The sequence below is a fragment of the Micromys minutus genome (genome assembly GCF_963924665.1).
Source record: "Micromys minutus genome assembly, chromosome: X".
NCBI classification, from domain to species: domain Eukaryota; kingdom Metazoa; phylum Chordata; class Mammalia; order Rodentia; family Muridae; genus Micromys; species Micromys minutus.
This window is the reverse complement of record NC_137970.1, coordinates 30,093,716-30,108,941: the sequence shown is the minus strand read 5'-3', so window position 1 is coordinate 30,108,941 and position 15,226 is coordinate 30,093,716. Positions and strand designations below refer to the sequence as shown.

General features: G+C 41.7%; 1 protein-coding gene across 3 annotated transcripts in view; it reads left to right on the top strand.

Annotated features, from left to right (window-relative positions):
- SH3KBP1 (SH3 domain containing kinase binding protein 1) overlaps window positions 1-9,075 on the top strand; it is a 338,970-nt gene extending 329,895 nt beyond the window's left edge. For all 3 annotated transcript variants that reach the window (XM_080909667.1, XM_080909666.1, XM_080909668.1), the window contains 2 exons: window positions 6,427-6,490; window positions 7,529-9,075. In XM_080909667.1, coding sequence (XP_080765793.1) covers window positions 6,427-6,490; window positions 7,529-7,570 — 106 coding nt within the window. In that variant the 3' untranslated portion in view covers window positions 7,571-9,075. The remainder of the gene's footprint in view (window positions 1-6,426; window positions 6,491-7,528) is intronic.
- The last annotated feature ends 6,151 nt before the right edge of the window (window positions 9,076-15,226 follow it).

Genomic DNA, 15,226 nt, shown 5'->3' with positions numbered 1-15,226 from the left:
ATATGAAATACCTTGGTGTGATCCTAAATAAGCAAGTGAAAGATCTGTATAACAAGAACTTCACATCGATGAAGAAGAAAATGGAAGAAGATCTCAGAAGATGGAAAGATCTCCCATGCTCATGGATTGGAAGGAGCAACATTGTTAAAATGGCCATCTTACCAAAAGCAATCTACAGATTCAATGCAATCCCCATCAAGATTCCAACCCATTTCTTCATAGAGTCGGAAAGCAATATGCAATTTCATCTGGAATAACAAAAGACCTAGAATATCGAAATCCATCCTCAACAACAACAAAAAGCCAACCAAACAAACAAACAAACAAAAACTTCTGGGGGAATCACCATCCCTGACCTCAAGATATATTAAAAAGCAACTGTGATCAAAAACAAACAAACAAACAAAACAAAAACCACATGGTATTGGTACAGAGATAGGCAGATAGATCAGTGGAACAGAATTGAAGACCCAGAAATGAACTCTCACACATATGATCACTTGATCTTTAACAAGGGTGCTAAAAACATTCAATGGAAAAAGGACAGCCTCTTCAACAAATGGTGTTGGTTCTACTGGCAGTCAGCATGCAGAAGAATGCAAATCAATCCTTTCTTATCTCCTTGTACAAAGCTCAAGTCCAAGTGGATCAATGATCTCCACATTAAACCAGGTACACTGAAACTATTAGAAGAGAAAGTAGGGAAGAGTTTAGAACACATAGGCACAAGGGGACTTTTCCTGAACAGAACAACAATGGCTTGTGCTTTAAGGTCAAAGATTGACAAATGGGACTTAATGAGATCGCAAAGTTTCTGTAAGGCTAAGAACACTGTCAAGAAAATGAAATGGGAGCCAACAGACTAGGAAAGGATTTTTACCAATCCTACATCTAATAGAGAGCTAATATCCAATATATACAAAGAACTCAAGAAATTAGACTCCAGAGAATCAAACAATCCTATTAACAATGGGGTACAGAGCTAAACAAAGAATTCTCAACTGTGGAATACTGAATAGCCGAGAAGCACCTAAAGAAATGCTCAATATTACTAGTCATCAGGGAAATGCAAATCAAAACAACCCTGAGATTCCACCTCACACCAGGCAGAATGGCTAAGATCAAAAAAATCAGATGACCGCAAATGCTGTTGAGAATGTAGAGAAAGAGGAACACTCCTCCATTGTTGGTGGGGCTGTAAGCTGGTACAACCACTCTGGAAATAAGTCTGGCAGTTCCTCATAAAATTGGACGTAGTCCTACCTGAAGATCCAGCTATTCTACTCTTGGGCATATGCCCAAAAGATGGTCCAACATACTGTAAGGACACATACTCTACCATGTTCATAGCAACCTTATTTATAATAGCCAGAAGCTGCTAAGAACCCAGATGTTCTTCAACAGAGGAATGGATACAGAAAGTGTGGTACATTTTCACAATGGAGTACTACTCAGCTATTAGAAACAATCACTTCATGCAATTATTAGGCAAATGGATGGACCTAGAGAATATCATCCTGAGTGAGGTAACCCAATCACAAAAGAACACTCATGGTATATACTCACTAATAAGCAGATACTAGCCCAGAAAGCTCTGAATACCCAAGAAACAATTCACAGAACTTATGAAGCTCAAAAAGAAGGAAGGCCAAAATGTGGAAGCCTCAGTCCTTCTTAGAAGGGTGAACAAAACACTCATGGGAGGAGGTACAGGATCAAGTGGAAGAGCTGGGATTGAAGATGGGATCGTTCAGGAGCTGCTTCACCTGGGGATCCACCACTTGTGCAGCCACAGGGCCCAAGCACTATCACTAATGCTGCGAGGGACCCAAGCATTATCACTGATGCTATGAGGTGCTTGCTGGCAGGAACCAGATGGGGGTGCCTACTCAGGGGCTCTGCCAGAGTCATGCAGCTGAGCATACTTGTAGCTAACCATCAGACTGAGCACAGGGACCCCAGTAATGGTGCTGGGGAGGGGGAATTAAAGGGGTTGCAGGACAACATTGTCGACCAACCAAATCCTCCACAGCTTCCATGGACTAGAACACCAACCATGGAGCACGCATTTAGAGGCCCATGGCTCCAGTTGCATATGTAGCAGACAATAGCAATGTCTGGCATCAATGTGAGAAGAGGCCTTTGGTCTGGGGAGGGCACATTTTCTCAATGTAGGGGAATGCCAAGGCAATGGGGTGGAGGGGGTGATTGGGAGCTAATGTACCTTTGTGAAGACAAGTAGAGGGGGAAGAGGGATGGGAGCGGGGTGGACGAAGAAGATAACATTTCAAATGTAAACACAGAGTATCTAAGAAAAAAAAAAGAAAAGGGAGTACGTATGTGGGTTCATGGTTTCAGTTCATGGGAATTGATCTTTTAGGCTGAGGCAGCATATCATGGCAAGGAACATGTTAAGGGGGAATCTTCCTCACCTTATGGCAGCTAGGAAGCAAAAGGGTGACAGCAAGGGGGTAAGCATCACAATATTCCTTATACTAGGCTCCTAAAAGTCCACAACCTCCCAGAAGCACCACAGGCTGGAGGTCAGGCCTTTAACCTGTGAACTCTCAGGGAACATTCAACAGCCAGACAATCCTAGCACATCTACAAATTCTTTTGATTTTACTTTCGATTGTGTGTGTGTTTCAGGGAGGAGGCATTGCGCACTTGTGTGTAGGGACCACAGAGTGACTAGAAGTATCCAGTCCCCCAGGACTGGAGTTAGAGGTGGCTGTGACCCATTCAACATGGCTACTGGAATTGGAACCCACATCCTCCGGAAGAGCATTATATGCACTTTTAACCTATGAGCCATCTCACTAGTACCATTTGTAGCACTCATTTTTTTTTTCTCTAGTGTTAGGAGAAAAATATAGCTTCTTAGTTTAGATGATAGATAAAACAACTGGCTTGCATCAAGGGGCTATAAGGTATGGAGAAAGTGTAGGGAATTTTTAAACCCTAGATTTTGCTGTCAGGAAGATGTCCTCATCATGAGACTCAGGGGTCTTTTCTAATGCATGCTGGCATACATACTTTCACATCGCTTATCCTCAGGGAGCACTCGAGTGAGAAGAAAAGCCTGTGAACAAAAATAAACTATCCTACTGCCGGATTACCTGGGATGCTGTTTCCGGTGAGAAAGCTGGTGGAAGGATTAGCAGTAGGCAGCACTTAGAGTAACTGAGGGCCAGAGACTATGAACTGAGAGCTCTTTCTGAAAAGAATCTTGAGCTACTTCTGAGGGAAGCATTTCATGAGCATTTGGGGGGGGGGGGGGAATGACCTAGAATAACCAGGAGCAGGGAACTTTGGCAGATGGAATATCAGGCAGCTTCATAAGCAACTGAACAGCCTGGTGGCTCATCATCTCCCTGGGCACTTGGCCACCTTGGTTAAGAAGGTGCTTGGGGTGATGGTGAGAGCTATGGCTAAAATCATGCAGCCTGGGGGCTAGGGTCTGCAGCTTGTATTGACTGATACTTGCCTTTCTTGCAAGGATGGAGAGGCCTGATGTATTTTGTGGTCAGACACTTTGGGGAATAATTGGGTGAAACAAAGTTAGTTTGTTCTCTGAAGGACTTTTTGAAGTCTTCACCTCACAGTAGCAGATAGAGAAGATGGCATATGCAGTTTTGCAAACACATGTAACCACAGAACTCTTTAACGTGTTCTAGGAAAATGGTTCCAAGGAACTGGCATTGAACAGTGTAGGTCTAAGCAGGCTCTGTTCCACTCTGGCTAGACAATGGGTAAAAGTGGGATTCTTCAAATTACATCCTGACTGGAAGAGATTCAACACATAAATGTGCAGATTGGGTGAGATTACATTGGAAAGTTTCCTTGGCTGCCCAGGCTCCCCCAAACTCCTTAAGGCTTCTGGTTCCTGTATGACTCTAGATTTGGGTACCCAAAGGACATCTATTATCCAGTTGAGCATGTCATTTGCCAAGAGAGTGACTCCATGATTCCATGACATCCAGCCTTCTGGACAGGACCATATTAGGACCTGACTTGTCTGGATCCAGGTCTTTATATTTGGTTTGAGAGGGAAGAAGCAGGCTGGAAACTCCCCACAACTCTGATAGCCTGACTTTGTCCCTGAGTCCACAGGCAACTGTGCCTTAAAGCCTGCAACTGGCCACAATACTCCTTCCCCAACATCTTATTTAATCAGTAACACAGGATGTTAATCACCCTCTTCAAATCCTTGTGTCTCATAGCCTTCTTTAGCCTGGTCATCCTGCCACCCAAGGTCAGTGAGTTCTCTTCAGTCTTATACCTTCCCTTGGTGTCACTTTCTTTGTAGCATTCAATTTATGTCTGTCCCAAATACCCTCCTCAAATATGCCTGCTTTCCGAAGCAGGCTCACCTCCCTGCTCTGCCTTGAATTTTCCCCCAACTGGCCCATCTCCCTTTTACCTTGTAGACAGATGCCCTTATTCACTAGCTCAAGACATAGTAGCTTTCTTTAGACCATCTTCCCCAACTGACTTTCTTTTCCTAGACCATGGCCCATTTCAGGCCGTGCCTGCCAAATTTTCCTGAGGCTTGGATGCTGGTTTAGGACCTCACTGTTCATGGCTCTCCTAAGCCCTGAGTGGTAGCCATACAGATGTGGATGTGTAATATTAGCTTAAATGACTATGCTAATGAATCATCGCTAGTTTATATCAAATAAGCAGAGTGTGGACATCAGCGCTAGGACAGTCTCAAGTATAGGGGCCATCACTGGATTCATCTGGACTTGAACTAGTGTGCAGTCGCTAGTTCTGTATTCACCGTGCTGTGTCTGAAGCCTTTTTCTTTTTGTTGTTTCATTTTACAGATGTACATATCTAATACCTCCAAACAAAAGAAATACAGATCTTAGACCAGTTCAAAGAACAGTCCCAGTGTTTCAGAATAAGTAGTTTCATTCAACTTTATTATTTCAAGTTGAAAAATGCATTAGGCTGTAGGTCCTATGTTTGTTTTCTTTCAAACTTCATTTCTATATTGTTAATTCATGTGGTTAAGGTCCAGTTAGCTTATCTTAAGGTAGGATTTTTGTAAGAAGACATACCAGTGCCCTGTTTTGAAATTAACTTCTGTATAAAAATGAAGTATATATAGAGTGGTAAAAATTTCTGTAGTAAGTCTAGGGAGATGGCTTAGTAAGTAAGTGCTAACTACACATACATGAAGATCTGAGTAAAAATCTCGAGCATCTGTAACCCCAGCACTGTGAAGGCAGAAATGAGGATCTCAGGTCTTCACTGGTCAGCCAGTCTACCTGAATCAGCAAGCATCAGATTCAGTGGAAGGACCACTCTCAAATACTAAGGTAGAAAGAAGTTGAGAATGACACTTGATATCATCAACCCATGGCCTCTATATGAAAATGCACACACAAGAACTTGCACATACACATGAACACAAAAAATCCACAAAACTTGTCCACAATAAAAATTATTCTATAGGCACCCAGTGGTCCTGTTATAAAAAGAAGTTAGAGGAAAGATGACAGAATATGAGCTTGGGTGCTTTGAGTCTAGTTATTGGGAGAATTAGTCCGCCTCTCTGTGCCTTAGTTTCCCTGTCTTCTCTTATTGAAAGAAATTTAACCTAGGTGATCACACTAAGGTCATTTCCGGAACTGACATTTGAAGGCTACATATTTTGGTGACATCTTCTCAAATAATAGCAAACCTTTCTGTCCAAAATAAATCTTAAGAAGTCATGGGGCAAAGAAAGTGTGTTTGGGTGTGAGATGATTCAGGGCTAAAGGGGCTTGCCACCACCTATCTTTAGGTAGCTTTCTCTTGCTGTGATAAAGACCATGACAAAATCTAACGTAGGAAGAAAGGTTTGTTTGGGTTATAGGTTACAGACTATCATCAAGAGAAACCAATGCAGGAACCAAGGAAGCTCAGGTGCTCAGCCTCTTATGTATCAAACGACCCATCTGGCAGGGGTAGCACCATATGTGTGCAGTGTGCTGGGCTGCCCACATCAATCATTAATCGAAACAGTCCACAGACTTTGCCTATGGGCCAATCTAATGAAGACACTTTCTCAATTGAAGTTCTTTGCAGATGACTCTAGCTTGTATCAGGTGACAAAAACTTAATCAGCACACCACCCAACAATGCAAACCAGGGATGACCTGAGTTCAATCCCGAGAACCCATGTAAAGGTGGAAAGAGAACCAGTTCTACTAAAGTTGTTCTCTGACCTTCACACAATGCATGCTCCTCCCCACAACCCCTCATCATGTATGCAGGGAGATGAAGGGAGAGGGAGAGAAAAGAAAAGAAATTACATTTGGTCCATACTTTCTTTGGAAAAAAGGTCAGATGGATTTCCTATTGATACTAGACTTTCTTATCTCGGATTGGGAAACTCTGGGCTTTGATTTGATTCCGTTGGCATTTGCTTTTCAGACGTGAGATTAAGCAGTTACTGTCAGAATTGGATGAAGAGAAAAAGATCCGGCTCCGGTTGCAGGTAGGTCCCTCAGTGTCCGTCCATGTGGCCTGGGTTCAGTTGGGAATGGAGGCAAAGTCGGTGTCAGGTTGAAAAGAAAAGGTTGCTGTTGATCATGGTGTCCTGCTTTTTAATTCCAGCCCTGGAGGAGGGGGGTGGTGGAGGAAGGAGGATCACAGGATCCAGCCAAACCTGGGCTCTGACTGTCCAGTGATGCGCATAGCAGCCTGAGCTACCAAGTGAGATTCTGTCTGAAACAAAGGGGAAACAAAGAAAACAATGATCACTGCCACAAAATGTCTGAGAATCTTTATATTCTGTCCTTCCCTGAGTTCCAAAAGGTCTCAAGGAAGGAAGAGATGAATCAACATACTTAGTTGGGCTTTATTTATTGTAAACATATCCACTGAAAAGCATTTCCTCCAGTTAGTTGTTAGGATGATGCTACTCTATAGGATGCCTCATCCATATTAAGTACCAGAGGATGTGGCATGCAGGAGACTGTTGCTAGCTGAGTTCTCCTCCAGGGACCACAGATACACACATTGGTGTTTCATTTCAACTTTTTACTTCTCCCCAATGGCCTTGTTGCTCCTTCCAAGGCTTCCGAGCTCTGTCCCCACCTCTATGGAGATTCTGTGAGGGATCATTCCAAATGACTGAAGACTGGCTTTCCTGTCTATTCAGTTTGGACCCAACCTTCTTAGAAAGAGGATAGGAATGATTCAACATCCTGGTGGGACTACGGACACCCACCTTTTGGGCTCACCCAAAGCTGCTGCCTTCTATCACCCTCAGATGGTCATGATTGCCTGCTCTGCCTTCTGACCAGGAATCTAGAATCGCTGAGGCATCTGATTAACTTTGGAACCTTGGAACCTGGCAATGACTAGGCACACCATTTGTCAGGGCACTGTACCTGTGTGCCTGTCTTTAGGCTCATTTTGTTTTCAGCATTATTATTAATTCTTCATTCAGATGTCATTTTACCAGTTGTATCTCTCAAAATGCAACCATTTTGTAACGTCTGTGTTTCCTGCTTTTCTCCCCTCTGTACAGATGGAAGTGAACGACATAAAGAAATCTCTTCAATCAAAATAAATACTTGATCATTGAAATGTCACATGATTCACTCTGAGTCCAAGACTCAGCTATTCTGCCCCAGTCAAAAATCATCTTGTGCCAAAAAAATTAAAGGTTTGATTCATCATGTCCCTGTTTGAACATTTAGCACAAAAGTCTTAATAGCACAACACAAATTCCATCCAAGAGGAGACTCTTTCCCATGGTGTTGTCCTGCGTCTGCAGTGGTTGTGATTTATAATTGTGCTAAAGGCTTTTCTACCTTGAGATCTCCCGTGAAATGAAAACTCAGGCAGTTTAGTCCATAGTAGTACTATTTTGATGATATTTTCCATTAACAAAATGTAATTTCAGATTATTCGTTTATAGGCTTTATAATTTTATGTTTTTTTAAATCGTGTTTTATCACAGATGCCCCTAGTGTTTGTGCTAACCTAGTCAGAAGCAAGTGTCTTGCTCACTTGCTGCAAACGGAACAAGCGCCCGCCGCCTGGCTTTGTATTCCCCTTTAGGATTCTATTACATATGCAATTTGAGGTCCAACCCTTCTCTTTCCCTGCCAGCCGACTCCCACCACTCTATGAGAAATTTTAGCTTATATATGATGGTATATTTACAAAAAGAGAAAGAAAAAAATCTGGTATTTGCAATGATCTGTGCCTTCTTTCTACCACCCTCTTGATTGGAGCTTTTGTGATGCAGCTACCATGATTCCAAATAAATAAATAAAAATCAGCCACCTATCCCTGTCCACTAGAGGCCGCTGTCTTCACAGCTTCTCTCGCCCTAGCCAAAGGTCCTAAGAGGAGACAGCTGAGAAGTCTGGCCTGCTCTTTGGTATCAGCTGTGACTTTTCAGTTTCTCCTGCTTTGAGGTTGTTCACGAAACTAGAAATGTCATTCCAGCTTGATTGTTTTATCATCAGCCAAGTTAAACCCCTGCTTCCTGCCTTTTACACCTATTGCGTGAACAGAATATGCATTATTATTAAAGCAAAAATAAATAAAAATAAAATGCAAGTGAAAAACGGGGGGGAATTGGATTATTTCCTGCACTGGGTTGTGTGTGTGTGTGTGTGTGTGTGTGTGTGTGTGTGTTAGTTATTGTTTAAATTGTATTCACAGTGTCATTTGCCTTGCTCACTTGTAACCCCCTCCTCAGATCTAGGAGAATGGGAGGAGGGTCTTGTGGAAATGTAGCTATTGGATCTTTCCTGCACTTATGGAATTGCTTTTTCTTTCCCAATGAAACTTATGTTTGCTTGTCTGCTTTCTCTTTATAGTACATGAACAGTTCCGCCTTAGACTATGTAACTGTTTTCTCATCTTTAGCTGAAAATGGGGAGGGGGCATTCTGTACTGCAAGATTGTTGATGGGGTAGAGGTTGAGGGGTGGTCCCTTAATGATCCCCCAAATAATGTGTGATGTGTTTCTAAATTGCTGCTTTGTCTATTTCCTGCATTTTATAGTGAAATTACTAAACATTAATAGATTTTCACTACCACAAAGAATGAGAATTAATGACACCGAAGGAATGATGCAAAAACTTTCCATTATTCATCACTGAAAACATAACTAATAAATGTCTCTTCCTTTTTCTTCCTGTCTTCATCCCCATGCTTTGTTCTCAATTGCATACTTGTCCTTTCTGCTTGAGGCTGTCGCATCTTTCCAAGGATTTACAGAGTCCTAATACCCTAGACTTCAGGGGTGGGGACACAGTTAAAGGAAGGGAATGTATGAAGAAATTATTCTTCATTCCCATATATGAAGATATTTGCCTTTTTAGCAGCCATGGTCTCAGTGTGCTTGGTGCAGGAGCACAAGGTTTCTGTGAACAATGTAAAGCATTCCTGTTCCCCTTCACTGTGCTTAAGCCTTTCTGTATTACACTTGAAGCCTTCAGACATTTCCTACCACCTATTGCAACCATGAGGACTGGATCTCGGATGTCTTAATTTTTCATTTACTTATCAAGAAAATCCCTAATGATGATATAGGACATTTATGCACAAATTGAAATTGAGAAATCAGAACATCTTCAGTGGGTGCTAGTAACAGGGAATATAGAGAGCTGATATCTTCCCCTAAGAGAGGGCTTAGGGTTAGAGAGATGGGGAGGGAGATGTAGAAATGGAGAGATTGAGACACATACAGAGAGACAGACAGAGAGAAAGTGATGATAGAAAAGTAAGCTGCTATATCCAGCTTCAGTACTGTCCCTTGGGCTAACCAGCAGGAAGATTGTACATCACAGAACTGGATGAGCCACTGCCCAAACAGCCGCCATCTTTACTCTTGACCAAATGGACCCATCAAGAATATTGAAAAGCTTGGAAATACCCTGCCCACTTTTTAAAAATTAAAATGCCTTTGCATTCAGCATGGACTCAGACAGGAATCTATGGAGAATTTTTTTTGCTTCATTTTCTAAAGTTGTATTAAAAAATCTTATGTAATGTGCTTTGTAAAAGAAGATAAATTAAAATGAAATTTTGTGAAAATATTTTTTGTTCAAAGTTGTCATGGTCCAAGAGGAATGATGTCTTGGAACACAAACCCCCTTTCTCTATTCTACACAATTTGATTACTCTGACAGAAATGTCCTTAGAAGACAGGAAGTAATCTATTAAAATCTGTGCCTGTGAATTTTTTCAATTGTGCGATTTTACATTCCTATCGAAGCATAAAATGCTAGTTAGGTATAAATTATTTTTTAGTATAAAAAGCATTAAATTATCATTACTGGAATAATTGTGTAAAGCCATTTTTATTCGTACACAGTCCTCAAGGCACATTCAAGTATACGATCCATTTTCTCCAGTAAGAACATCCTGTATCTGTCATCACATGTGTCTGTGGTTAGTAATGGTGTGGTTTTATATCCTTTCACAAGCAGCTCCTTTATGATCAGCTGCAGGGTGGATAATTTATTGCCCATAGTTGCCATGGTTTGTATAAAAATAACCCCCAGTTTCCATAAAGACTTTTGTATTATAACCTGAGGTCATCACAGTTATTTTTTTTTTTTTTTTGCATCAGTTTAGGTTTTAGTCCTTTAGTTATTTTTGTACAAACTAATGTCAAGATGTTTCTGCACTAGGAGGGCTTGATGAAAGCATTTCCCTTTGCTTCTGTACAAATGAGAACTGGAACAAAACAACACATTTATGAAAGACAGGGTGTTCAGCATGGCTGATTGTAGCATCTGACGGAAAGAAAGTTGGGTGCTCAGGATTTGGCAGAGTGACAGAGATGATGTTCCTAAACCTAGCTTGGCAGGGCCTAGGCAAACACACCTCTTTCTCCTCCAGAAAAGAAATGGCATATAAGGACTGTTAAGGAAGATCAAATCACTTGAGATGAGCCTTACCTACCTACCATGCCCAAGTTCTCCCTGGCTCCCAAGGCTTTGTTTTTAAGCCATGGATTTGAGGTGGTTCATGGACGACCACCCATGGAGAAGGTGCAGTTCCCTGAAAAGGTTTTTATTTGTGTCTTTTACTTGATCTGAAATTGCAGTGGCCATGGGGACAGACCATTCTTATTAACAGCTGTAGCTGTAGATGTTCACTTGTGAATTTGGAATTCATAGCAAAGGGTATTTATTCATTTATTTAATTTATTTATTTTTGTATTATTTTCTTTAAGACAAGATCCCCCTCAAACATGCAGCAGTAGTTTTTCTGCCTCCCAAGTACTCTGGGATCAGGGTTGTCAGCGACCATGCCCAGTGAGGTGTATTTCAAGCACACCGTAGAACAATGTCCACTAAATCTGGTTGTTATCTAGTTCTTGGTGAGAGTGAGTTTTTTCCAGCACTGTTTTTCCACAGTGCCAGAATTTATCAAATAACTTCACAAGATACAGTGGTTTCAGTGACAACATTTTCCCAGCTACTTTCACTTTTCTTAGTAATCCTGACCTAGGTGAAAACAAGTTCTTATATTCCAGTTTTAATTATTAACTCTCAGATCACCCATTACACATAGACATCAATATAATTAAATAATGTAGGTTATAGGATGGTTGTAAAGGGTTACGAGAGGCCTGAGAAGCAGGAAAGCTCACAAAGGTATGAAGTCTCTCTTCAGAGACGATTGTTCTGAGAATGAAATTGCTTAGTTGAGTCCAGATACAGAGGTGTAGGAGCAGGAACAGGTTCAGATAAAGAACTGGGCAGATGGACCAACAGCATGTCCAGATGGGCAAACAGAGCTGGGTTAGGTTGTGTCAACAGCAAGGACTGGGGCCCAGCTGAAGCTCCCGAGGAGACTGTTGAGGGTTCCCTCAGAGTTGAGGGTTCTCTCTGTGGGTCCTTGATACATATACTATGTGATAGTCAGATGACAAGTTGGTAGAGACCATCACCTTTGGATTACTAAATGTCCAGCTCTTTTAATGGAGTTACTTTTCCCCCCTTGGTCTAGTGTCTCTCATAATTTCTTGAGCCTGGTTTCCCTGATAGGATTTTAATATGTTCATGTGCTCCAATAAATTAAAGGGTGGCACCTTTTATACTCCCTGGAGTAAGTCATTTGTCAGTCTCTGCTATGTGGGTGATACCAGACAGATGGTGCTGTTTAAATATTCCTTCCAGGTGCACAGTTGTCTTCTGCCATCGGAGTGGAGTCTCACTGGGCAAGGCACAGCCTGAAAAACCAGTTTGATACAATACAGAATAACTTAGAGCAGGGCACATGTTGACGTCAATGGGGGCATTCTGTTTAAATGGAAACAAGTTTAAATTATGCAGTCTTAAATGCGTCTTCATCTTACCAGCCCCTATACAGACTGTACCTAGTTCTTCAAAAAAGAGGTATGTTAGAAGCTTTGGTGTTTGATGGGAAGGTAGCTCAAAAATGCAAGGTTTCATTATTTCTATAAAAAAACATAACTCTTAAGGAGTCTACCACCAATTCTTAAGCCAGTTTAGCTGATGAACTACCTTGAAACCAAACACAAAAGTCACAAGAAAATGACATTATTTTTTAAGTTATCCTTCAAAGAAAAAAAATATGGATGCCTTTAAAAAGGGAACAGGATTTTTACCCCCCAGCTTACAATTATACTGTCAAAGAAACGCAGATTGGCTGGAGCTGAAGCTCTAGTTTTGCCATTGAATGCTCAAGGACGACAACTTGTATGAGAAATGTCCACCATTCTCCTTGTCTTGATCCCACTTTGAAATGTCTCTTGCTTATTCTTGAGGTAATTTCCTCAGAGACGGTAAATCTGGCATGAAGAAAATCACGCGGCTAGAGAGGGAGAAGTCTCACAGGGAGCATCAGGTCTGAAGGTTAGACCAAACCGGTTAGAAGTGAGAGGGCTGAGTTTTGTGGTGACAGTGGTGCTTCACTTGCTGTTGGCAAGAGCCTTCCAACTGAAGTTCCATCTCTTAAAAAGGGTTACAGACCCCGGGCAGTGACTATTACAGGAGGTTCAAACATAGAACGCAGATTTTGGGGTTTTTAAATGGCTTTTTATTTTCTAGCTCTGAAGGTAATATTCTACCCAAAATAGAAGATAAAAAGAATATGCAGAGAAAGAATGTTGAATACAGCCTCATTTAGAAATTTCCTTTATTTTGGTCTCTTAAAACTGAAGTTCTGAACACATAGTTTTATTTTATAGTCCTTGGCCATGACGTTTTTGGAGACTGTAATAGCCATATACGAACCTCTCTATAGATACAGCAGAAGATGAGACAGTCTTTTATTGAACACGTAGAGAGTGGCTATGGTGCACTAGGTACCATGATGGTTGGTGAGAACAATGTGATGCGGTAGTGCCTGCTGTCAAGAAGCTCAGGGTCAAAGGGGGTGGGGACAGGCAAGGAAATAAACAGGACACCTAAGTTCACAGAATCGGACCCAAGCATTTGCTGCAGATGCGCTAGAACAGCAGTTCTTAACCTGGATTGGGGGGGGGGGGGGTTCGAACAACCCTTTCACAGGCTCACATTTTTCTGCACAGCAGATATTTACATTACAATTCATAACCAGGAAAATTACAGTTATGAAGTGCAACGAAATAATTTTATAGTTGAGGGTCAAGACAACATGAGAAACTGTACTAAAGGTTGCAGCATCAGGAAGGTTGAGAACCACTAGCCCTAGAAGTAGGTAGAAAAATGAAGCTAGAAAATATGACCAGTTGCTGGTGGCTTGACGGACAGTGTGCCACTCCTGAGGGCAGCAGCTGGGAGAGTGCTTCCTTCAGGGATTTTGCTGCAGAAGCCTCACCTGGAGTCATCAGAGGACTGGCAGAAGCCATAGAAAGTTCATGGTGCTGGCTCAGGAACCACTGAGAAATCCACTCAGACCCTGCTCCCTTAAGGAGCTAGAGACAAAGGAGGGACCTGGGGTGAGGAGAACTCACTTGGCCACTGCCATTTTACGTGAATGTATAACATAATCTGCAGGGTTAAGGACTTCAAGTTTACAGGGTGAACCACTAGTGAGCACTCATTGATGCAGAGATGGAGGGATCTATTGGGAGAAAAGACAAAAGCAGGCGGGGAAACAAGCCTACTGTGTGCTCTGAAAATATTAGAGAACCAAGCTCTGTGCCCTACTAACACGCTCACTAGTCTGCAGGAAGACAGCGGAAGTCAAGCGATTTCTGCCTGCTTACTGCTTAAGCACAAGGACATGATTACAGACCCTTAGCATCCACTAAACAGCTGGGCATGATGGTATGTGCTGTGATCTCAGGGCTGGAGAGCTAGGGAATCCCAAGGACTTGCTGACCAGTGAGTCTTGCCAATTGGTGAGGCAGCCCACATTAGCCAGTGAGAAACTTTGTCTAAAACCAAAGTAAGATAGAGCCAACACAGAGGCAAAGAGAGAGAAGAGGGGGAGGAAGCCTTCAGGAATTGTGATTTCTGATGGCCATAAGAAAACAAGTATTAGCCATCCACACAGTCCATCTTTGGCAAGATTAACACCAAATCCTACACTAAAGATGTATTTATTTCATTCTCTGTTGCTTTATGTGACTTGTCCAACTTTCAACCAAAACTTATTTGGCATGCTAATAGGTAAGTAAAAGCAGTCAGAGGAGACAAAACAATGATCAGTGTTAGAAAGAGCACAATTATTGGAAGTATCAGAAATGTTGGTGACTATGGTTACTATGGTTACTTCACTGGAAACTCTCTGTGGAAGGCGGAGGATGCAGTAAAACCATTGCCTGTCACCTAAAGGCCTTGGATTCAATCTCCAGCACCTCCAAAAACAAAACAAAAAAATAAATAAATATTGGGCATATCAATAATTTAATAAATTGAGTGGTGAAGGCCAACCCCAGCTACTTGGTGAATTTTAGTCAAGCCTGGGCTTTATAAGATCCTATCTCAAGAGAAATGAAGCTAAACAAAAAGCAACACAGCTCTTATGAGATAAGTAGGCATATGCAAGATAGGTCATTTCAGCAGAGATGGAGATTATGAGTGAGAATCAAATGGCTAGAAGCCAAAACGGAAAGAGATGAAACCTTTAGTATTTTCATCAGTAGACTTGAATATTTATATGGATAAAGTAGTAAGAAGGTATAACAGGACAGATCAAGAATAGAACAGCATCACTACAGAACCATTAAAAGGATGAAAGATAAGAACTTTCATTATTATAAATTCAATGTCTTAGAGAAACTGAACCTAGCATCTGAAGA